The following is a 25453-nucleotide window of genomic DNA, read 5'->3' on the forward strand; positions in this document are numbered from 1 at the left end:
TGGTCCAGAACCTTCATAGTGTTTTTTTTTTTTAAATCCACCCTGGGTATTATCCTTCATCCTGCTAAAACACAACATGAGCTATAATCGATAAAAACAAACACATGATGCACCAGGGATGCTAAGACGAAAATGGAAACACATTAAAGTAAAAGATCGGTTTCTGGTGACTGAAAATGAGCTGCGTTACATCTGATGCAGGCCTCTAGGATGAATCCAATTATAGGTATGTGGTTTACACAGAAAGGGGAGTCACACAAGGTTCTAGGTCTTCTTTTATAAAGCATTTGACTCCCAAGAAACCTCTCAGATACAATTAGACGTTTACCATAGCTCAGAGACAAGAGGAATCTCCTGAGCTGTCAGTCCCACCCAAACCTCTTTGCACTGCTATGTGCCACCCCTAATTGTTTGCCTGTTTTTTTTTTTATTAACCTGCTCCTCTGGGAGACAGAAAAGAGGCAGGAGGCACGAACCAAGAGAGAGGGGAGCTGGAAACAAGCGTTTTTCTTCGCTCATGCTCTCAGCTCAGTTGCGAAGCAGTGATGGGTGTAATTTAATGCACTTGATAGAGCTGTCCCAGGTATTCAGCAGGGAGGGGGGAAAAGAGGTGAGAGGGAAATAGCGCGGTAGCAGAAGGAGAAACAGGAAATTAATGGAGCAGGGAAGTGAAGAGATTTTAAAACTGACTGACTGTTTCTCTCACTTTAAAAGCAGAAGAGGTTATGCAGCATCTTCAATAAATATTGTTTTGAATTCAACCAAACATTAAGAAATTACAAGAGTATCTCCATTTCTACATTAAAACATGACTGGTAATAATAATAATAATAATAATAATAATAGATTTTATTTGTAACGCACCTTACATTTCAAAGAAATCTCAAAGTGCTACAGAGACCAAAAGAAGAAAAACAAAAAAACAAAAAACAAAAAAAAAAACAAAGACAAAAATAATAACAATAGTAATAATAAAAACAAAGAACAAACTGTAGGGCTTACAGCAATACATCCTACACCTGGTGGTGTAGGATGTATTGCTGTATACACATGGTGGATACATGTGTTATTTTTTTTTACAAGTCCCTGTTATCTGGAAACATAAAAATAGCATTTGGAATATATATTTTTTTTTTTATAAAAAATGATTTTATTACTTTTAATATTGTTTAATCACTAATGTCCCACTGAGGACTTTGACATAGTGACAGTTTAATTGCTACATATGCAGCACAAGCATATTACACTCATATATAATGTACTAACAAGTTGATGAGACGATATCTGTGAAAACTCTGATAATCCAAAAATATAATCTTGTTTTCTAATAAATATATCTTGTTTATCCTTTTCTATCTTGTGGGACTACAATGACAGTTAGTGAACTATATCTGAATAAAAAGCATAATATATTTTATATACATAAAATACTTTTTATTTTGAGGAAATCAACTCAAAAGGGTGATATAAAGAGAAATGTTCTATTATTAGTTTATTGATTATTACCTATATGGGTTATTTTTATGCAGCTCATGTCATTAAAACATAAAAAAAAAAATGAAACACTTTAATTCCTCACACTTAGTTATATATTTTAATTATTTATCCTTATTCCTTATTAAAACCCAAAATGTAGTTTCTCAGAAAAGCTGCGGTATAATTAATAAACTACTCAGCTTAATCTCTCTGCTAAGACTCATCAGTAGAAAAAGCCCCCAAAAAAGTGAAGGAAGGGGGTTGTTTTGTGTGCCTGTGTCCTACCTTTCAGCACAGTTGTCCTGGCAACGAAATACAGTCATTTTTTTGTAGTCAAAAAAAGAAACTCCTCTCAGTGCTCTTTTCTGAGTGTCATCAACATAGCAGCCGATATACTTTGCTGGAAAATAATCAAATACAAACGACATTAAGACAAAGGTTGAAATTTGCAGACAAATTTAGCAATTACACATTGATCTTAAATAGATGCAAGTTCAATACATAAAAGCACTTGGATGTTTATTTTTTTTAAGCATCAGATGTGAAAAATATAATCTGCACACTGCAAAAACAATCCAGAAATAAGTAAAAAATGGCTTAAATTAAGTATATTTAGCCTTAATTTGAGCAGGTAAATAAGATGATTTGCCAATGGAATGAGTATTTTCACTCTTAAAATAAGATAGTTAGATAATATTTACTTGAAATAAGACGATAAAATAGTTTTTTCTTATTTTAAAAGGAAATTGTCTTGTTCCATTGGCAAAGTGTCTTACTTACCTCCTCAAATCAAGGAAAAACACACTTATTTTAAGAAAAAATAACTTATTGAGATTTCTATTTTTTGCAGTGCACTATGTTATGTTTATTCCTAGCAACTAACAACTAGCAGTTTTCTTCATAAGCCTTCATAGTGCAGTTAAGGAGTCCAAACTGCGGCTGTAACTTCATTTATTTATTAGGACACACATCTCCTTCTAGTGGTCTGTGGCTGTAGTAGCACTCATCTGGCTGTTTTTCAGACATATGTGTGTGTCTGAGTGAAACCTCTGAAGAGTAAAACCTTAACCCCTCAGCAGTTTCTTGCCTTTAATAAAAACAATTTTCTCCAGTTTACCCAGGCTGTGGAAGCTTCCCTGTGCAAGCACTGACCATCTGTGCCATTACCTCTCTGAGCTCCAGCTAATGTCCAGATGAGGGAAAATCCCTGCATTAGTTTAATTGTTATGGCATTTAAGCAGCCTGTGGCGAGCTGCTGCCAGCTGTAATCCTCCTGCACAATCATTGTTGAGCTAAAAAACAATCTATGAAGAAATGCTGATTAATTGCTTTGCATGTTTGTGCTCAAAACAACATGAGCACATTGGGATGATGCTTTAGATGCACCGGATTGTACCTTGCTGAGTCATGTTAGTGTTTTAGGCAAATTTATTCCCTGGAAATGTCCTCTTCCCTCAAATGCATGCAGCAGTCCATTTTTTCTGCAGCACACAGCACAAAATTGTGCTGCAGCCTGCATTTCGAATTAGACGGTTTCCTGAAATCTCTTCCTTAGATCCTCAGAGGTGGACGGAATTTAGAAATGAGAGGAACTAACCACACCTAGGAGTCTTACAAAGATGTTTTAGGCTACAAGTATGATGAGAACTGCTGGATGCATCAGGGAAAACAAACACTTTGAAGCTTTTAATTACTCTATCATCACATTCAGTTGCTGTCCCAACAGATTACAATGAGAAAAAGTAAGAATCAAGGGAGGGGTGGGCCAGTTTGAGAGTTAGATTACATCAGATAACCCAAAAGCTGAACATGTTGGTTTTCTTGTGCTTGAGAAGGGAGAGGTATCCCTCCACTTTGCTACTTTTAGAAAAATATTCCTCTTTGATATTCTACTTTGTGAGACACAGCAGGGCAGGTTACTGAGGGGTTTATTTAAAAAATAAAACATTTGCTTTTGTTTCTGGTTTGACCTCCGTCAGACATACCAGATGTTTCAAGGGTTTCCCAGGACTTGAAAATCCTGAACCTACATGTTTTCTCTTCAGCATTAGAACAAAACGAAAGGCAACAACGGTGCATCAGTTATCAAGCAGCACAAGACTATTAGAAATTGAGTCATTATGTGATTCATGGATTAATGCTTGATTTAAATGTTTAAAGAAATGCTTAATATATAAGATAAGTCATCTTACTTCCAGTCTAACTGTAACAGAACCAATAATGGCCCAAATGCATTAAACCCAGACACTGTTTCAAAGCAGTTGTGTCTCTTATACAAGGATCAATTCAATAACCATTTCCTCTCATTTTTTATTTAACATTCCAGTTTAATTCATTAGATACCACTTTAAAAACAAAACAGATTTCATATTAAAAATTCTGATCATAAAAAATAAAATCAGCTTTTGCCTAAAATTTCCTTTTCTCCATTAACGCACACACCAACATTGTTGATAATAAATTAGGCATGTCCCGCGTCGCTGAGGACTTCAAAGCTATCTTTGGAAATAGTTTGTATAATAGTGATTAAATAAAAATGTACAAAGCATCTATAATGATGTTAACTATAACACTTACACATTTTGCATTCTTTTGCATGACCTAAATAAAATATTGGATAAACTTCCGCAGAGAGCTGTATTTCTGTTCCTATGGCAATCTACTGTGAGATGCTTTATATGCATGCTGTTCATAATTTTCTAGTTGTAGATTTGAAACTAAAAAGTTTTTATAGACAGCTTAGTAAGAGGTATGGGTTGCTCTATTTTAGTCGCTACATTATAAGCGACTGACAATATTTCCAGAGGTGCTATAATTATTCTTTTTAAGCAAAGAAAACAGCATCTTTCAGCCAGCTGACCAGCAGTGGACATCACAGAGGGAGACTGCTTTAAACACTACTTTGTATAACCACAGAACTCTGGCAGGTTTTCCGGAGTGCAACTGAAAACCTGCTACAGTCAATGTGTTGTCTTCAAGAAATTAAAATTATAAAAAAATTTATCTGAAACTTCGTTTTTTCAAAAATATAGAAAAATCCTAAAACAGATTTTTAAATTAAAAATAGTTTGAATGATAAATAGCATAAATAAATGATAACGCTTCCTTTGGTTTTGGGTTAGAAAGCTTCCACGATAAAAAAAAACTTAGGTTAGTGTCTGATGAGCTAGTTTTACTTCAAATAGTCCTTAAAGGAGGAACATTTGTTGGTAGTCTTAATTTCTCATGTGAACAACGAGTTTACATGTAAACCTGCTGCATAGCGTCCACCTGCAATAATCACAGATCAAAATCAAATGACATGTACTAATTTTGAAGTTGTCATAATATTGTTTGGCTCAACATAAACTGGTCAATACAAAGCAAAGCTCCAGCTAAAAACAAAGATTGAGATGAAAAAAAAAAAAACTCCTCCAAAATATTTATAATTCAAAGGCACTTTTCAGTTCTGAGCTGTGCAGACTCTGCAAATGTTCGTGCATCGGTTTAATAACAGCGTGAAGAAGGACACTGTCTGCTTGTGTGATTACCATTGTTCTTCTTGTATTTTTCTTGCATGTTAAAGAATCATAAGAGATATTTTACACCTTTTTCAAAGCTCCAGTCCAGCTTGTGTCTATTCTGTATATAAGAAGAATTCTGACTTCATTTAGAATTTTTATCAAATAAATTTAGGACTCAAACACTAAGAAGACGCTATAAAATACAGGCTTTATTCTCACCTCTTCCTTCATCCAGGTCTTTGGCATTGCGCCCTTTAAGAGCTCGATTCCAGCTGCTGGTATAGTCTCCCCCTCTTCCAACTGAGTCGTGCTCCGTCTGTCCGCTTCTCCTCATCCAACGAGGTCCAAATCTCCGTCCGGACCTGCGAGTCTCCTTGAATACCCTGCTCATGATGCCAAGCCCCCGAGTATCTGATAACGAAGCCCGTCCGCCTGCCTCTGAAGCAACTATAGAGTCCCGGCCCCCTCGGGCACCGGGACTGCTGTCCCCAACAAAGCCAGAATGCAGGAAGACAAGGCTCCCTGCAGTCAGGTAAAGCAAGATGAGGGAGAAGAATCGGATGGGTTTTCTGCAGAAGTATCGCTGTATCCTCAGGAGAGGCTTTGCCATGCTGGCTCCCCCTGCCTTTCAGACACACTGTCACAGTGAAGAAAACTCATAAAGTAGAGGAATCAATACCAGCTCTCACTTTACTCCTGAACAGACCCAATGGGCATAAAGGGGGGAAAAAAAAGGTCTGTCAAAGTGTATCTCATATGAAGGTCATCCAAGCAATCACATGACTCCTCGCTCATGTATGAGCCTTCTGCCTCATGTGGAAGATGCTCTGCATGGGTGAGCTGTGCCTCTAAGCAGAATGCGACCACGTGAGAGTCTGAGTCTGTTCCCACCAGCAGCTTGGCCCTCACAGCCGGCTTACAGGGCCATGGCAATGAAAGGTGAGTGGCTCATACTGAAAGATGATCTCTCAACGCTGCTTTCACCTCCGCTATCAGTCTCACTGAGATGCCACACCAGTACTGCAGCAGCACTTTCTCCCACGCTGTGCAGAAGGAAGAGGGCTTTATTTACCATCTGAGCTAAAATCCTTCGACTTTTATTTACCAAGATGGTTCGGACAGAAGAGGGTATGACTCACTATCTGCAGCCAGGATGCACATCCCCACCTAGAGAAACAAGAATAAAGAGAAAAACCATGAGTAATATGAAGAAAATGATGAATAACAGATAAAAAACCTTAACAGCTGGAAATCAGTAAAGATCGATTGGAAGCAAGGATGCACTGATCAAGACATTCCTTGTCAAAATTATGACCAGTTTTCAGTAAAGTTTGACCTTCCAATTCAAATATTGAGCTGGTGATATTTTGTGGTATTACATGATAACAAACAAAGGGGCAAATAAGCAACAGGTTGATAAAAGCAGTGGTCTCGAATGCAACTAAATAAAAAGAATTAACAAATTATTCTCCATTTATCTATTAAAGCTAATGTCACTCGTTTGATTTGAATTAACCTATATTAATACAATTATTAGTTTAATGCATTAAAGGGATAGAAAAAATATTGTGCAATGAGGGAGAATCTCTGGATGACAAAATGCAGTGTAAAGCGAATCATAATATATATTATTCATTAGAGAAATTAATAATATATACCGCAATAATTTAGCAGTTAATTAACTAATTTTGATAATAAACATTGCTTTCTTGCAGTTACCAGACAATATTGTCTTTATGTTTCATTTAAATGTAATGGCCTAGATAAAATGTATGTTTAAATTTTAAACATGCTTTTTGTCAAACAATATTTCCCTGTTTTAGCGTAAAAGTAATTTTCTACACTTTAGTAAGCAGAGTAAAAAAATAAAAGACTACTGAGCAGGCAACTAAGAAATCTGAAGACTCTGGGGGGAAAAAAAACATGATTAAACAAATCTGGAAGCTTGAAAGTGACAGCATTAGTGCAAACAAAGAAAGGTTAAGAACCTGGCTGGTTTAGAAAGCCCATTAAGTATCTGAATTACATGCTGTTCTGAATATTTGTTTTCTTTACATAATTCAGTTTTGATTTAGTGAGGACAGACTTTTTCTTTTGTTCTTTTCTCTTTGACTTTCAAAACCCTCTCTCAAAAGAGTCTCTGTTCTGGGACAAGGCAGGACGAGGCTAAGAATGAGAGGCGTAATGCAACACTTGCTCACAGAATTTTCCAGAACAGTGGGGAGGACACGTTCCAGCCTCAAGGCTTTTCTGTTCGCCCTTGGACAAACCTGCACGGTTTTTTGTTACCTGAAGCTTGCAAACGTTTCCCCTTTCTTAGTTTATTGTTATTACTCTAACCTCATTGTCTTGGGTAACCTGCAGCATCAGCAGACAAAGAGAACCCTCATTCTGTCTGAGGTTCCATTGCTGATGGCATTGTCTGATCACTTCAGAATCTGATCTTTTTCCAAATCTCTGACAGAAGAACTAAGTACTTTGAATTTAGAACAAAAGGGGTTGGGAAAATAATCTCTAAAAAGGGCTTTTAGTTTCAAGCCATTACTAAGGACATAAAAAGAATGAATGAAAAAGGGTCAACTATGTTTGTAAGAAATTAGTAATTGTGTCTAATTGCACGTATTGTCTACAGCATTCAAATTTCCTTGAAAAATAAACCCTTTAACTTAAACACATTTTAAAATAGCATGTTAATAAACATGTTTAGTTGCAGGTTTTGTTTTAACACTGCTAATTTGCAACATGAACAACTTCAACAAAATAACCAAGTTTATATTTTTACAATGCATGTTTGTTTTTTTTGTTGTTTTTTTTTAACTGGGCTGCATGGGGGAGCAGTTTGTAGCACTGTTGCTTTGCAGCAAGAAGGTTGTGGGTTTGATTCCTGGTCCGGGGTCTTTCTGCATGGAGTTTGCATGTTCTCTCTGTGGGTTCCATCCGGGTACTCTGCCTTCCTCCCACAGTCCATAAACATGACTGTTGGGTTAATTGGTGTCTCTAAACTGTCTTTAGTTGTGGATGTGTGTGTGTGTGTGCATGGTTTCATGTCTTCATGTGTCTCTGTGTATCCCTGCTACAGACCGGTGACCCATCCAGAGTGTAACCCGCCTCTCGGCCATAGACTGTCGGATATAGACACTGGCCCCACTACGACCTTGGTGAAATAAGCGGGTGAAAGGATTTTTTTTACTGATAAAAAAAAAGTGTCCTGGAATGTAATAACAAATAATGACTTTATGTTTCCATGCAATAAGTATAACATCATCAAAATAAGAGGTTCTTAAAGTGGGCTTTGCAACCCCTTGGGGGATCATGAGAAACCATTTAAAGAGTTCCAATTATTTTCAAATTTACCGTGATGTGATCCCTGAGGTACTCAATACATAAATATCATGAAACGAACACATGCAAATCCCTAGTGACAAATAAATGCACCTTTTTTTTTTTTTTTTTTAGTGAGCATATACTGTTAAATCTAAAATAAATTAAATCAAATATAATCTGTAAATAATTTCTTTTAAAAATATTCAGTATATAAATATAGAGTAAAATAATCATTTTCAGGGAGTTGCCAGACTTTTACCTTTGTTTTTGGGATCGCAGGCTGAAAATATTTACAAACCTGTGATCTCAAACTTCATTTTTTTAACCACTCTCCTCAACAGAAAAGTCAAGAAAAAATGCCTTTTAAGTATTGCATAGATGACAAAAAAAAAAAAGCTTCTTACCTAAATGGCTAAATTTTCACTCTCATAGCAATAACAAAATATTCAAAGAACTGAAGCTTTGACTAAAAAGGCTGGATGAAGACTGAGGCTATACCTTATCAGTCTACAAGAAGCCCACCAAGGGAAGCAAAAAATGTATAATCTCAAAAAACCTAATCATGGAGAACTGCAGCAAATCTTTCAGGGTTATATTATACAACCTGAATGTATTTTAAGGCTTTTAACACGTTTATCTGGGTGCAATTTTATGTGGAGGATGCTGTAAATGAGAACATTCAGACCAGTACCTGAGCATCACATTAAGTGCAAAATAGATATGTTTGGTTTGAACAAATAAAGAAAATTAAAACTGTAAAATTCATTTTTAAGTATATACAAAAAGGAAAATGAATAGATTTCCGCTACTCATTTTTCTTTCATATTTTCTTGTACAGTTCAGCTGAAGTTTAGAGTTTGGTTTTTAAATCCCATCAGCAGCCTTTGTTCCATAGGAGTTTGCACAGTTTGTTTTTTTTCTTAATATTCCTACAGTTCAGCAGCTGTGCAAACAATCGAAAAGTTACTCCCGGCTTAAAATGAAACCCTTCTGATAATCTGCAGTCTTTATAGTGGGAAAAACACTTAATTATATGTAGTCACTAATAAAAATCATGTTTGTTTAAAAATTTAACTGTTGGAAAGAGATATTTAGTCATGTCAAGCCCCCGGTTATAATATTGAAACAAAAAAATAAAGCTTGTTATCGCAGCATGTTTATCACAACTACACGAGCGACATCAGGAATATATGAAGAACATCACAATCCTCCAAGAAGTGTTTAGTTTTAGGGTAATGTGTTTAACTGATGGCTGTTCTGTCTGCTGCAGGTAAAAAGCTGTGACATGATGATCTGAAAATACAACAGATGGTTTTATGTGTGTGAACAGATGGAGAAATGTGCAGGTGATACCTAACAACTGTGCCACTCATGAATCCATCAGGGGCCTCTGCAGGTTAATTACTGATGTAAATAATTCACATCTCCCCTTAGCTAAGGTAGGGAATCTAAGCTCTATTTATTTAAAAACAACAAAAACCAGGCATGGATCCTAAAGAATGCAGAAGGCGAAAGGAATACAGTCAGAGCAGCCTTGGAGCTGTAAAGTATTTCTTTAAAATATGTCAACAGTATTTGTTCTTTTAGAGGTAATACAATGAAAAATCTTGAAATGATTCCACTAGATCCACAATTGACCTTTGCACTGCTTATCAATGGAGATGAATAATTTTCAAACAGTTTTCTAAGCCTTCAGCCTACCTACCAACAATGTTTCTTGAAAAATAAAAGATACCTGTAGTAAGAAAAATATAAGAAATTGACAAACGGTTTACTGACAAGGAAAGCAATCGGTACTTCACCAAAATATCTTTTGTATAGTGTCATCCCAACCACTATTTCTAAGCACTCTATTCCAGCATTATGAAATAATTAAAATCTTGGGTTCAGGTGAAAGATTCAAAGCTAAGGAATAAAAAAAAAAAATAAATAAATAACTTATGCCAGAACTGGGACAGATAGCTTTAGGAGTCAGCAGGCAGACTCTGATGCCATTGCAGGTGTTGTTTGTGAGCTTAAAAATTTTCAGGGAATGAATTCAAGATAAAAATAGCCATTTTCTTATTTGTCTTTTGATGGTTAAAAAAAGGCTTCAGTTTTAAACAATATGCTGTTATGACAGATTATGTCCTTTGAATAATAATGTTTGCATTTGTTTTTAAGTTTTGACAGCAATTTTACTCTAGCGCAGTTCAACTTTAACAAGTATATAAATAGCATGGTATGATTATGTGAAAAAAAAATTTTAGCTGCTTCCATTTACTATATTTTACACAATAAAACACTACTTCAGTATTCAAATGTTAAATGGACAAAAGGCAGTATAATGGACATCAGTTATATTTTTCCTAAACAACTGAATCATTCTAATGCTACAATTTTAGTGTTAAACAGAAAATTAATTCAAAAGAACTGATCTGGATTTTTACAAAGTTTTTGTAAGAGTTCAGATGAGCTAATTAAATCCCCACTTATTCACTTGTATGGCAAATGGAGCAATATGAAAACAAATAGGAGCAGGTTTCATAATCCAGAACTTGAAATTTTATTTATCAAGAGCAGAGATTTTCCTTTCTGTAAGCAAACGGCTCATCAGGTCAAATCTATAAATAATCTCTATATCTGCCTCAAGCATCAGTTGAAGTAGAAGAGAACTAAGCAAGAAAGACATGCAGCTGCCCTCCAGTGTTCACAGACAAGTGTAAGCCATCTGAGCAGAACTGTTTGGGCTCCACATGATACCAGCTGGGAAAGAATGTCTGCAAGGGTTTGAGTAAGTAGTTTTTGAAAGCAACAAACTGAACTTGATATCAACTAAAAAGAAGGTTGTTACAATTCTTCTCACAAACTAACCAAAGCTCTGAAACTGAAACTGGAAGTTTAGCTTTCCAGGGGATGAATGCATGACTAAAGCGTATGAAATATTAATCCCTGTTGCTTTGTTCTTCAGGCATAATCAATTTCTATCCCCTTGTCACGCTTCACACTAAATGTTTCTTTCTCTAAAACCGTAAGAGAGGTATTTTAACAGCTAGAACTCCCTCTGTAGCTCACACCAGATGAAGTAAATCACCAGCGATATCCTCTCAAAGCTGAAAATTACTTTCCTTGCTTGGTCTTCACAAATATTTGAAAAGCAGTGGAAAACAAGGGTGTGACAAAAATGTCAGCAAGGTCTCTTTTCATCTGGAGAAAGAAAGATACACTGACTGTAATTAACAATAGGCTTCGAGATACCGTTGTTAAAGAGGTATTATTACTATATGCAGGAAAGAAAAGGTCATCAACACCTCCTGTGCCAGGATTAGTGGGAAAGGAAGCTGTTTAACTTTTATTATCTCTATCCTCCTGTTTGCACAAAGAAAAGCTCAATCAACAACCAGATATGCACAGTGTGATGTCTCCTTCACATCAGGATCAGGAGGGTTAATAGCGTTTAGTACTGCAGGCCTGGCTCTCTGCCCATCCTGGGGCCTTCCTGTCTACCTGTCTTACATGCTTGACCTCCCAGTGCATGTTAGCAATGTTTGTTAAAATCAAATCAAACTACAGCCTTTATTTTAGCTCTGGTAATTCCAGCAATTATGCTTGCAATTACAACAATGGTTTTCCACACAGCTGCCTTAAGATGATGATGCCTTAATCACAAAACAAAGAGAAAATTAAGGAAAGCAGCCAGCGGGACTGTTTCTCAGAGTTTTATCCAAAGAGAAGCTCTGTTTTTAATTTGTAAGCATAAGACTACAACCCCAAAGCAGGTGTTGAAGTGTTCGCTTTACATTGCACAGTCAACAGAGGGCCAAAGATAGTATTTTAAAGGGAGATAGCTTAAATAAGCAGGCAGTTAGGTGCCAAAGTTTTACAGCTTTGCAAAACAGATTTAAGTGGGTGGATCAGTGCAGAGGATAACTCTTAGAAGTGCATGACCCTGAAAGGCTGGAGAGGCTGCTTCCAGTAAAACATGCTTACTCTGCCAAAACATTTCTCCATGTTTAGTGTTTGGCAGGAGCTTGCAAGGTATTTGCATGAGTTTTGCTTTCTATTCAAGCTTAAGGGCTATTGCTCAAAAAGAAAAATTATTACTACCTTAGCTACAGACAGACAGAATCTTTTTTTCTTCTCCTGACATCTGGATGTGGGCACTTTCCTTTAATAACAATTAGCACCAAGCGCATTGTTAACAAGCAAATGCTACTAATAAGTTTTCTGCCACTGAAAGCAGTGGATGTCATCTTTTCTATACCAGACTTAGAAAAACTATGATTAACCCTATACATTTTTCCATGCATTGTAATGTTGCAGATAAAAAACACTTATATGTCTCTTAAATGGATTTCATCAACACAAATCGGTGCACAGTTGTGAAATGGAAAGATATACGACTTTACACATCTAAAACTAAAATACGTGTGCATGCACTGCATTTACCTCGCTCTGCTCTATTACTCATGAACGAAGAGTTATATAATCACATGCCAAAAAGTTAGCAATTATTACCTCACTTTAAAAAACAGAAGTGAATAAACTCAAAAAGCCCAAGGAACATAGGAGAACTTTAAAGTGATACCCTGAGCTTTGAACATCCCATAAAGCATCACTCAACCCATCATCTACAGTAGAAATAATAAAAATAAATAGCAATCCTAAATCTACTAAAGTGAGACCATTCACATACACTGTATGGGAGGAGGTTACTCTGTGGGAGCTGGAGAGCTCCAAGTCTTGGGTGGAAGAATCTGAGGATACAACTATTCTTTTTGTATCCTACAAATATAGGGAGGAGTGATACAGAGAGGTTATTGTTGAAGGAAAACCAAATTGAGTCATATTTCTGCATTGGCAAAAGCTATAATGAGGATGCAACAAACATGGAAAAGGAAACCTTTAAAGGGACAGCTAATTACATTTTTTTAAACATGTAAAATCACACAACAAAAAAAACATATTTATCTGGACACATATCACATGATTTGTTTATAATGTGAGGATATTTTTAGTTTATTTCTTAGCAGGAACCAAAATTTTAGTCAAAAATGATTGGAATGTGTACAGGGCAAAACACTAATTTATATTTGTATAAAACGGGACATGGGACACCAATTTGTGACCGGCTGACCATATCTAAAAAAGGAAGTATGTGTGTTTTAACAATTAATTGCGAAATTTTATTAATAAATTAGCTTTGAAACCAGTGGACGATGTCCACATTTCCCATTAGTGACATGCTTAAAGGTTAATGTTATATATTAAATCCAGAGTTGTTTAGGAATTCCTGCTTTTATTCAGTTTTTAGGTCAATCAGAAGCAGATACTGCACTTTTCTCTGTATGGCAGAGTTATGTATGTAGTTTCTTTTCCATGTGACACACCTGTAGAAATGTGTTTTATTACAACAAGCAATGACTGATTTCTAAAGCTGAAGAAAAGGGCTAAAGTTGCAACAGATTATCCAAAGAGGATACAAAGGTTTCTGGATATCCTTCAAATGCTTTGGACATTAAAGAAACAAGACGTATCTCATTAAACTGAAATGCTTTTCCAGTGACAGAAAGCCTTCTCAAAAAGGGTCTGTCCTTACAACCACAGCCAAAAGCTGCCAGGATTGTCGAGTATTTGCTTTGTTTGTTTGTATGGATGCGAGTCAGCTTTATATCCTGACAATCTTTGATGGACGGCGTGGATTCCTATTGGCAGGTGGAACACCTGTGTGTCATTTCAATTATGTCCTGCAGGGTTTATAAGGAGCAGTGCTGCATTAATTTTTTGCTTGATGGTCCTTCGCAGTTGGTACATTCAAGCCTCCTGAACTCTTGTGTGATCAACAACTACATCTGCTGCTCTCTGTAAAAATCATTCTATGCCAGTTCATTGATCTATCATCTACCTCCAGGTGGATCTCTGTCAGATACCATTCCAGTCAACTTCTAAGAACTCCATGGCTGACGTCACCTTCAGAAGTAACTTACAAAGCTGTGAACGATTTTTCCTCCCCAGCATTCACCCCTGATCCTCAAAACGTCTCTTTTGGCCTAACCTGGATAACAGTAAGCAAACAAAAAGCAAACAAAAGGTAATTAAAATTATAACGTCTATATTCTTTCAATATTTTATATCACAACTGACAACACATACAGTATAGGAATATCCCAACATCCTGTAATTTAAGACACCCTGACTCTTAATTTCTGCTGCTTGTGACTACTGTCTGCTGTGCTCCGGTGCTAACTCCCCAGTAAATACACATCCATTGTATACTATATAAGAGCATTTGTACTTGCAGAGTGGTGATTTGCATACAGCTATTTGTCAAATTTTGGTAGTGTGTATTTTTTGAAAAAAAATTTGGCGACGCTAAATTTGAAAGTATTGCCCCGGCTTTGATAGGCTTCAGACGTAGTAGCCCTAGCTGCGTTAGCCCCTAAATGCAAAAATATTCCTTAATGCCTTTCTGTCATACAAACAATTGCATTTCCAATTTATAGCTTGGGAGCTGTACTTGCTTTAATTCACATATGTAATTTCAGGGGAATTTTTCACATAAGACCCTCTAGGCTTAAGGGGTTAAATACACCAAAATGAGAACAAAACTAAATAATCAGCAAAGTCTTCTGCAAGCACTTTCAGGCTTTGCAGTGGAGCGTTTAAAATACATGCACTGGTGCATTAACGAAGCAACAACCAGTATAATTTGGGGATGAGGGACCCTTACCTCTAGTTAAAATCTCCAGGACCTCAACTACAGTTCAAACACAGTTGGACAGCTACAAACCTCAAGACTTAACTCGAGTGCGAAAGTAAATATTCAATTGGCAAAATATTACATTTTCTTTCTAACACCATTACAATTAGACTTCTAATTCTAACAGTGAAACTTCTCAATTTCCATAGGTCAAGTAATGTTTAGAGGTATGTGCGTATTTTTTCTCACCTGAAGGCCCAATTCTTGTAGTAGGCCTTAATATGGCATTTTGTTTGTTCTTTTAGAAATCATGAATTATTTTTATCTCTATGGTAAGATCATTTTCATTAGAGCCAAATCTGTCCAAAGAGCATAGCAGTTTTGCCCACAAAATGATTAAATTGAATAACTTGGGAGCCTTGCTAGGACAGTATGGCAATGGTAAGGTTGCAGCCATTGCACAACAATCACTTTTATAACACTCTTGATACAAAATCAAGAGAAAATTATGTCTGCAATGAAAATGCAATATTAAAAGCTCAACACCAACATTTTTTTGCATGTTTGAAATAGTGACTGAATATATTGTGTTATTTAAAACATAGCAAAAAAATCATTCTCATGTTTTTTCTAATGTTTAATGTCATGGTTTGGTCTTAATCATGTGCTTCGGTAACAGCAGAGTAAGATGTAACATTTATGATTGTAAAAACCTAAACAAAAACAGTAATTTATTAGTTTTAGGGGGGTGGTTGGACCCCCATAATCATAGTTCCCATAATGAATAATCTGTGTACAAGTGTTTAAACCCCAAGCTGGTATTTATTTGTAAAGTGCATGTATGAAAGGAAAGGGGCTAAGAAATGTGTATACTCTGAAGAGCTTGTAGCTCTCTGTGCAACAGAAAAATGCTAGATGGGTGCAGCACTTTTACGATTTAAGTGGTGCTTTTGCACAAAAAGTTCAAGTAATTGGTTTGTGCACAGTGGCTATAGTAAACCAACTCTTTTCACAGAAAAAGGTTTTAGATCCTATTTGAGAAAAAAAAAAACAGGTTTTGTATGGATTATGCCCTTCTGATAAGTTGCTATGCACTTGCATTTGTTTATGGAGAATTGATGTTGACCATCTGTTGAAAATCCTCTTTCCATTATCATTCCATGTGGCATTGGGAACTTTGTGCTGCCTAATGGCAGAGTTACTGAGCTTAGCATGGCAGGGACAAGTTAGCTGTAATCCTGATAATTCTCAATGCTCCATTAGTGATGATATTTTTCTTTGAAAGAAGTAAATTAAAGTGTCTAAAAAAACAATGTATTCCTGATCTTTGAAAATAGCATAGTTGTGTATAACAACCAGTGCTGTAAAACGAGTAATCAAATTGTACAATACCAGTTAAAGATGGAAAAATCAGGTCGTATGTAGAGAAATCAGAAAAAAGATCAGATAATTTTTGAAAATGACAATGCAGAAATTTGGATAACAAGAGCTTGGCTCTACAGTCTAAGGATTAACGTGTCAGAAATCAGGGAAACTCAAAATTTCCAAAATGCGAGCTTCTTATCTGGCTGACCAGCAGTCATATCCATGATCCCAGTTGGCCACATGGATGGATGTTTCAAAAACAATCACTTGAATGACCCTTCTCTAACAGCTTCATGAAAGAAGTCATTATTCTACAGCAGTGAGGTGCTATCAGTGGAGGATCAAATGAGGTCTTCTTCTATCCCTGCTTAGCAAAGCTCCTCATTCAGTGCCTTTCAGAGTGTCTGTTCTTCCTTCTTCAAATACGAAGAAAATTTCATCTCACACCTAAACTAGGCGAAGATGATCTTTCTGCCTTAATTAAAAGTGATTTCTTCCAGCTCTGTTCGGCTGTGAATCTGCCCTTTCTGCTAGAATGGACTTAAGAGAGGATTGCAGATGCTTTCACAAATGGTCAATTTGTGGGGAAGAAAGAACAGGAAGACAGCTGGAGGAGAGAGCCAAGGCTGTCTAAAGAGTTTTGCAATTTCGAAATTGTTAATTTAAAATTGCGAAGCTGACCTTGTTGACCTAAAAAACTTAAAAATATGGTTTAATATTAAAAGTTTTAGAGTAACTTTTACCATTTATCAATGAAATATTTGTTTTTTGTAGAAATGTTCTCAGTAGTACTTTCTGGGTGTTAAATTTAAGCAAAGTAAAGTTTAAACACAAGAATTATAAATATATACGGCAATCCGCATATATTTAAATATTCAAGTAGCTCCAGTTAATTGGTTATTCAACCTATAATGTGAATGTAGAACTAAACCACAAGATCAAATGACAGGACCTTACTTTTTAAATGAAAAATTACATTTAATTAAGTTTTTCTAATTTTGCTTTGAGTGAAAACACTGTTTTCTGCTAACTTATAAAGATATGTGTTATGCAAAACTAACAGCATTATTTACAAGACAGTGTTAGTTTATTTAAGTTGCATCAAAACTGTTAAAGAGTTTGGGGAGTGATTATCTTTTCTCCAGGTGTGATCAATGAAATCCAATATGGGTCAGAAAACTCTTGACTTCGATGCAGAGTCTTTATGTTGGTAATGAGTAAGGCAAATCTATAAAAGAAATGGTTCATGTAGCGGTTTTTTGGTTCAGATTATGTATATAGCATTCCCATAAACTCATCATTGTATCACTGACTTATGAATTCTTTTTTTGCATTGGCACAATAAATCTTTTCTTTAAATTACTAACCAGCTTTTTGCTTCTTTTAATTTGTATTTTGACAATCTTTGGGGAGCAGCTATAAGTATTTCAGGTCAAAGGGCTTCCTTATCATCACCCTAAACTTTGTCTTACAGATTCTGAACGATATTAAAATTAGGACTCTAGCTGAGCTTATTTAAAATTTCAACTTTACCTCCAGTTGGAAAAACAATGTTAATCAATTAAAAACATTCTTTTACTGTAAATCAAAATGTTCCAGGCATGAGCAATGCTGAGTTTAACAATCTACTACAGTTTTGATTCAGGGAAATCTTATCCACATTTACACTAGCCCTCTGAAACTGTTCTGTGCCAAGTTCGGACCGAACTCAGATCAGTTAACCGTGTTTGGTTCTTACGACCATTTACACATCACGCTAGAATGGTTCCTCGCCCTCCGTACAGTGGTCCATGATACTATAGCTCTCATAGTGGGAATTTCAAAACTGGACACTCCAGAAAACCCGCAAAACGAGTCCGCTGATTACGCATTCCGCTCATGCGCTTGTCATTACCAGACAACCGAGCCACAACTGAACCATGCCAGGACCCTCATGGATTCTGCCTGCCTTTTCCATTTTGATCTGATTTATAAATTCGCACCAGACCCAGGAAGACACTCACAGGGTGCCCTATTCGGTTAGCATTTATTGGATCCTATTCATCAACCACTACAGTGAGGACCACAGAAGGAGCCCACTTCTGCTCCAAAAATGACACACAAAAAAATCTCTTCTGCTGATGGTTTATTTTCTTCTTTGCTGATGGTTTATTTGGATTTTTTCTTTCAACATGCAAAATAATAAAGGTATTTTACCTAAGATTGGACATTGCCCAATTGGAAGAAAATAATTCTCAGAATCATCTAAGATTCAATGAAAATTACTTAATAAATCATCTTAACCAAATTATGGCAAAGATTTACTACCCTGAGAATAAAAACAAGCTAAACATCGATTCACTCCAACATTTGTGTTGGGGGAAGTTTTTTCAAGAGAAATGATGAAGAAAACTATCCTTGTGAAATCGTTGATGCTCTTCTGATTCACTGAGCAGAGAAAGAAGAGAAAACCGGTCAAGTGCTTTGAAGTTCAGTGAGCAGACAACACAGGCCTTTTTACTGTTTGAGATGGATTCAAGTTCCAGTGTCAACAAGCACCCACTTTGCAGAAGTGTCCTTCACCAAGAATCCTCCAGCTCTGTTGTTCACCAGTCCTCCATTCAAATCACCCTCTGCAAGAGAAACATGACAGGGATGATTGGACTCTACTCTCTAAGAGAAACACGCCATGGTGCAGAAGATAGGAATTTCATTATACAGTACACCAGGAAACAACATTAATGTGTGCCTCCTACAGCAAACAAAGCGGTGTTCGTAGTGGTAAGTATTGACCAAACACCACTTCCTTTCCTCTAAAGAGCTGTTTCCTGCAAGAACCTGCAATGTGGTCTAAGAGAAGAATTCTGTGCAGCTGAGTGAAGGGAAAAGAATCATTACAAAATCATTACAAGGCTGAGGGCTTTTAGCACCTTTTTATCTGTCTCAGGCAAGTACAGCTCACAATCATCAATATAGACAGCATTTGGTATTTTTATGTATAATAGAAGCCAGTTTTGATTTGTTGTGGGTAAATTCCAGTAGCTCTACATTAAATATGTTTCTGTTAATGTAAAAGTGTTTATACTCATTGAGCCTTTTCACATTTCATAATGTTAGAACAAAACATGCTGTATTTTTTTAGGCATTGTGCGAAATTAGGGTGACCAGATTTGGGTCACCCTTATATCTGGGTGACCCACGGGGCCTCTGACTGGACTGGGCATTCGAACCGAGCCATCAGCTCCCGGGTCGCGATCCGGAGCCTGCCGGGGATGGAGCAACCAAACCCGAACCGGTGATAGTATGCTTCCCCCTGCCTGCCTTACCGTGCTTCCCCCTTACCGTGGGGGGAAGCACGGTAAGGCAAAAATATACAAAGGCTTAAAATGGAATAAAAATGAGCATGCCCTATCTGGCTAAAGTAGTAGAACAATTTTACATAGATTTGGAGTCAGTGGGTCAAATGACCTGGAAGTTATTGAAGAAATATCAATTATTTTTGTAATAAAAAATGTTCAAAAACATGCATAGGCTTAAAATTGAATAAAAATGAGGGTGCCCTATTAGGCTAATGTAGTAAAACAATTTCACAAAGAATTTGAGTCGGTGGGTCACATGACCTGGAAGCTATTGAAGAAAAGTACCAACTTTTGTCTTAAAAATTGAAAATAGCTTAAAACTGCATAACAGCAAGTGTTGCTTACCTATATGTTATCTATTGGCATGATTTTATATTAGTTTCGTCTTAGCTGGTCATAAGATAAGGAATTTATTGATTTTTCTTTGAACCAAGAGTGCTTGTTTCAAAGATTTGTTGACGAACCCTAACTGCGCCACTGCAGTTAGGGTGAGGATCAACCGTTTGCTAGATCCCACTGACTCGACGGAGCTTGAATATCCAATATCCAACTTCAAAAATCTTCTCCGCGGTGCTGACGGTTCTGCTGCACTGTAGTCGACCAAAATCCCGGAAGATTTTGAAATTCCCCCCGGACATTTTTTTAGGTATAAAAAGTAGGAAATGTCTGGGAAAAAGACAACGTCTGGTCACCCTATGTGAGATACAAGGCATAACAGTTCTGGGATGTGTACTATTTGCTCAATGAAAGAAGTGCTTGTAAACCTTCCCTGTGCATGCACAGTGGTGGACACAGCTCGATTGGGCTTGCACTGCACGCTCTAGTCAATTGATACTTGCCCCGCCAATACAGACAAGATATCTACCAAAATCCTCTTGACAATGCAGAAAACATCTGCCAATGTGCAACATAGCTCCTTTACAAGGCATGCTGTGGATCCCAGTAGCTCAGTGTCATTTTCGTCTCCCTTTTCTTCAATTCTTTGTTTTCTCACTATGACAGGATTGGTTCTTTTGTCAATTTAAAAAATAATTGCATATCAATTGGAGCCATTATCTATTTGCTATGTATAAAACTACCTCTTCGTTATATTCTGCTGTGGATGAACTTAGCATTGCTATATAATAATGGATACCTCATATGACTACAGCGTGACATACTGAAGCCATCATTAGAAGTATACAAAACAGGTTTATTTTAGAGACCATTAGACATTTAAAGTAAATGAAACACTGCTTTGACAGTTGGATTTGAATTTAGCAGAAATTTAATTGACAAAAAAATATTTTGCAAAAACATTAAACAATATCCTAATAATCCTAATATCCTAATAAATAGTGGTTATAATACTAATACCTAATACTAAACAAATAATTTTGCCTGTAACAAAAGTCACATAAACTTATATAATACAATAAACTTTTTAATGAAGTTTATTAAGGGTACAACAGATGTGAAAAACTGAGTTGGGTAGTAGAGTAGAAAACTATAATTTCATAAATCTGGCCTTTAAGGATGATCATCAAAAATAAAGAATTTTCCCAAGTCGTTAGTAGTCAAAGTTCAAGTATAGAATACATTTTTTTTTTCTTAAAACTGCATTTTTTTTAACCGATCCTGAAATCTATTCATCCAGGTAAATGTTGTCATTGCTTATTTTCTGCGTGCAGGGAACTAGAAACATTTATTTAATTATTTTTAAGGTTAATTGGGATATAGCTGCTTAATAAAGTGCAGTCAACATATGGTTCAAGTCACTCATATCAGATCTTTTCACTGTTGAACCTAAACAACAACTTTTTTGTGTGGTTTTGGTGCCTTTGCTTTAACCACTTACACATATAACCCAAGTGGAATCTTATCAATTTTACACACACTGCTTGATTTTTTTCTGTGAAACATGTGGTAGATTTGAAAAAAATAGCTGGAGGAAATCTCACACAAAGTATCATCTGTGTAACTCTGTTCTGCCACTGTGTCCTCGTTTGACTGAGCAGTCGACAGATCACCCCTCTCTAAGACTTTTTTGTTAGTTTATGCAAAATCATGCAGAAACCGCCTGCAAAACTGAATGCTGTGACCAGTGAGCTGAATGCATCCATCCTTTAAATACGATGGTGCGGATATTACATGGTCTCTGTAAGCATTGCAAAATGTGTGGCCATCCATGAGTCTTGTCTATGTGACGCAAATGTGTGTAAAGGTCGAGGAGCACCACAGGCGAGCTGACAAAATATCCTTTCCAATTAACTACTAACACTGTAAGAGGCTTTGTTGCTCACATTTTCCGTTTTCACCCGAATGTTCTTAGTGGAAACAAGTTGGTGATGTCATTTTGTCTGAAAATATAATCATGAAGAAAAATGCTGTTCACTGACAAATAAAAAGAGCTGGAACTGAGCACAGTTTCTATCTATCTATCTATCTATCTATCTATCTATCTATCTATCTATACACACTTTTGCTGCTCGACGCACCTCATCAACCAATCAGAGAAGGTGATCTGGGAGCTGGCAGGGAGACAGATACAGCACTGCTGATGCAGAGTGCTATGATCACCCCTCTGAAACAGTTTACTAATGCCAAGTGCTTAACGTTTATTTAAAATGCATACAAAAAAAGAAAAAAATACATAAAATCGCAATATTGATTTACACCTTGATGATGTGTAGCATAGTATCTTACTTCAGTTTAAAGTTAGTGAGTTTTACGCCTTATTTATTTTACTGATTCTACTGAGTGCCGGCTGGGTGCTTACTGATACCCATTCCTGAATCTCTCAGACATCCTACTCCTGTCACATTTCTGAATTTTTTCATTAAACCAATTTATCTTATTTATCGTAATTTTGAACTACAGTCTGTTTAAAAAAACATAATATGACAATTTAATTAATGTAAGGTTATTCTTATGTCTACTTTTTCAATTTGCCTCTTTTTTTTATTGAAGATTATGTTTGGCAAGTCATTATGTCTTTCTTTCTGAGTGTCTTAGAGCAACCCTCCACCTAATCCCAACCACTTCACATCACCCCGACAGAGTAATTTAGAAGTCTTGACCACCTGCTAATTCTGCCTACTGACCCCCGGTGTCTAGACTCCAGGATTTTTATCCTTTAGTCTTGTCTTGAAAACAAATCTTTTAAACTTACACACAAAGTGCCCAGTGAATGTCTTCAAGCTCCTTGAAGATCTATCTAAATTTTCACATGACAACAACAAACTTTAATGTATTTTATCAGGATTTAATCAAACAAAGGAACATATAGAAATTAGTAATTTTCTAATTGGGCAGAATTTTTTTTTGCTTTTTAAGATGTTTTACAATGTGAAAAGTGTGGCATGCATGTGTATTATGTTCACTTTGATTGTCCTAAACTTAATAAAATGCAGTACAACCATTTGCATCGGCTTTACAGTTTATTTTTAATCGTCAATGGAGATGTTCTATGAATATCTCAGTTTTTAAAATACATTACTTTGACAAAAACTGTTGAAAAGGCCAAGGAGCAGAACCAGACAGGTTAGGGATTAAGTTGCATTGTTTAAAGAAACGTTAGGTTACAAAAAGATGTGCAAAGTTTTAAACATCTGACATGGCACTGTTCAATCCATCATACAACTTTGGAAAGAAAAGACAAAAATGCAGAATTACAAAGTTGACAAGCAAAAGTTTACAAGTTTGCCACAGAGAATATTATCAGAGGAAGAAGTACTTGTTACATTTGGAGAAGCTTCAACTCAGATTTGAGGAATCTACATACAGGATCATTACTGGTGTACTCTAGTCCATACTTCTGAAGTCTCGCCAAATATATAACTTATACAAATGACATTCTAATTTAAATGTTGGGACTGAAGGCTAACACTATATTGAAGAGCTGGTGGAGGCAGCATCAAATTTCCTCTTACAAATGGTATTCTTTGCTTGAAAAAAATAATGGGACAACATTTACTCCATAGCACCAGGCCCTGTGACTCTTGCCTGCTCCGCAAGCAGACTGATGCAGACGCAGAAGAGGTTCAAACCAGCAGCCCACTGGTTGCTACAGAAGAAAAACCTGCCATGGTGAGCCACTGTTGTGATCATACCTGAAATCTGTTGCAAATTGTGGCTGCCTTTTGGGCGAGCAAAATAAATCCACTCTGCTTTCCCACGCTCTGGTGACATTTAACAAAAAAAAAAAAAAAACTCCCTATCAAAATGGAGCTTTCAGCACCACTTTTGCACCCATTATCACTTTGCACGCAAACAGAGCAGACAACCTGCAACAGCCATACCAATTGCACATCCATTGTTTTGTTAGCCCATGCATTTCTGTGCTCTTTATTTATGATCTTAGAAGATCAGCCCCAAATTGTATCAAATTTCTTTTTTAATTTCAGTTTGTACCACTCTTTTATTAATCTTTGAACAATGAACTGGTCTTAAAATACCTGAGGATATTGAGAAAGTTTATCCTTTAATGGGAAGGTTATATGAACAGTATGTGCACATAGGAAAGCCCCGTGTTATGCAGCTAAGTGTCACAGTGTATGATTTATGTCTGGAGGAGCAGAAATGGGCAATGTATCTGGGGATTCGAGCTCTCTGACAGCTGCCTACTTTTGGCTTGCAGGAATGAGAGCGCCTCAGTGCTGCCGCCTCTCCAGAGATGAATAAAATATGACAAGCACACAGAGCAGTGCTTTGCTGTTGCTCTGATGCAACATAGAACAACACCTCCAACGCTGAGAAAGAAAGAGAAGGGCTGTTCTTGTTGCCATCTGGGCGTACGAGAAAGATACAGAGAGATATGCAAAAACATTCGCAAAATGAAATAATTATTTTAACTTCCATGAAAGACTGCAACATTATCTGATGGTCATATCCTCAGTTTTCGGTGTGTAGGTTAGCATTTTTTTCCTCTATCACTTACATCGTCAGTAAAACGTGTTCTCGGGTTTCTCCTCTGACTATGCCAATCACTCCTGACTTAGTAGGGCAATCAGCAAGTGCTGAAATTTTAGAAGCTGTGAACACAGCAAGCAAAAATACTCTTCAGCTCCAATAGCACTATAGAGTGCCTCAAGCATGGCATTTGTCAGGTAAAAGACATGACAATGGAAGAATAATTCTCTTGAACATTGATGTTAAAAGTAAAAAACAAAAACAAGATTCCCTCTCTACAAGACCCCCTATGTTATATGAGAAGAGTACTCAGCAGTAGCACAGAGATGATTAACCCTCAGGTACTACACATAACCACAGTTGCTTCTGTTGGTCCTTTACCAAGGCAGCAACATTTTATACAAAATAAACATTTATTCACAACTTGGGATAGGTTGATAAATGGGCCTTAAATGTAGCTGCAAGCAGCACCGAAGGGGCAATATGCACTTCAATGAGGCGGCGTTGCTATGGCTAATGATCAGATCATGTTAAAGGTTTGGCTAAAACAATGAGAGTAAAAGCATCTGGCTTTTAAAGCTCCCCAGTGTCAAAATTACCTCAAGGTGCTGGGAACGCCTCAGAGGGTCAAAATCATATTGAAAGAAATATATGGAGACTTAGAGTAGACTTTTGCGAAATTAAACCAGTTGAAACTAAAAGTTTTCCACTTGAGGAGTTCTGGATAGAGTATATTGACAGATGAAAAATACTTTGAGAGGACCAGCAACATGTCCTCATTTTACAACAACTGGTCCTGATTGTGATAGTGAAATTGGAAAAATGGTCCTCACTCTGAGTTCCATACAAGTGCATACACAAGCACACACATACATGCT

At 36.6% G+C, this 25453-nt stretch overlaps 1 protein-coding gene across 7 annotated transcripts in view; it reads right to left on the reverse strand.

Moving 5' to 3' along the window:
- The window catches only part of wscd2 (WSC domain containing 2), a 56696-nt gene that overhangs the window by 15804 nt on the left and 15439 nt on the right, over positions 1 to 25453 (reverse strand). Inside the window, exons 2-6 of one of the 7 annotated variants that reach the window (XM_038295443.1) lie at positions 18890 to 18959; positions 14270 to 14337; positions 6119 to 6146; positions 5199 to 6022; positions 1762 to 1876 (exon numbers count right to left, since the gene is read on the reverse strand). In XM_038295443.1, the coding sequence (XP_038151371.1) occupies positions 1762 to 1876; positions 5199 to 5589 (506 nt within the window). In that variant the 5' untranslated portion in view covers positions 5590 to 6022; positions 6119 to 6146; positions 14270 to 14337; positions 18890 to 18959. Of the gene's footprint in view, positions 1 to 1761; positions 1877 to 5198; positions 6147 to 14269; positions 14338 to 18889; positions 18960 to 25453 lie in introns of all 7 variants that reach the window. The other 6 variants (XM_038295441.1, XM_038295442.1, XM_038295439.1 and 3 more) reach the window with 6 other exon arrangements.

Source organism: Cyprinodon tularosa, unplaced genomic scaffold (genome assembly GCF_016077235.1).
Source record: "Cyprinodon tularosa strain WSP-4 unplaced genomic scaffold, ASM1607723v1 ctg356, whole genome shotgun sequence".
NCBI classification, from domain to species: Eukaryota; Metazoa; Chordata; class Actinopteri; order Cyprinodontiformes; family Cyprinodontidae; genus Cyprinodon; species Cyprinodon tularosa.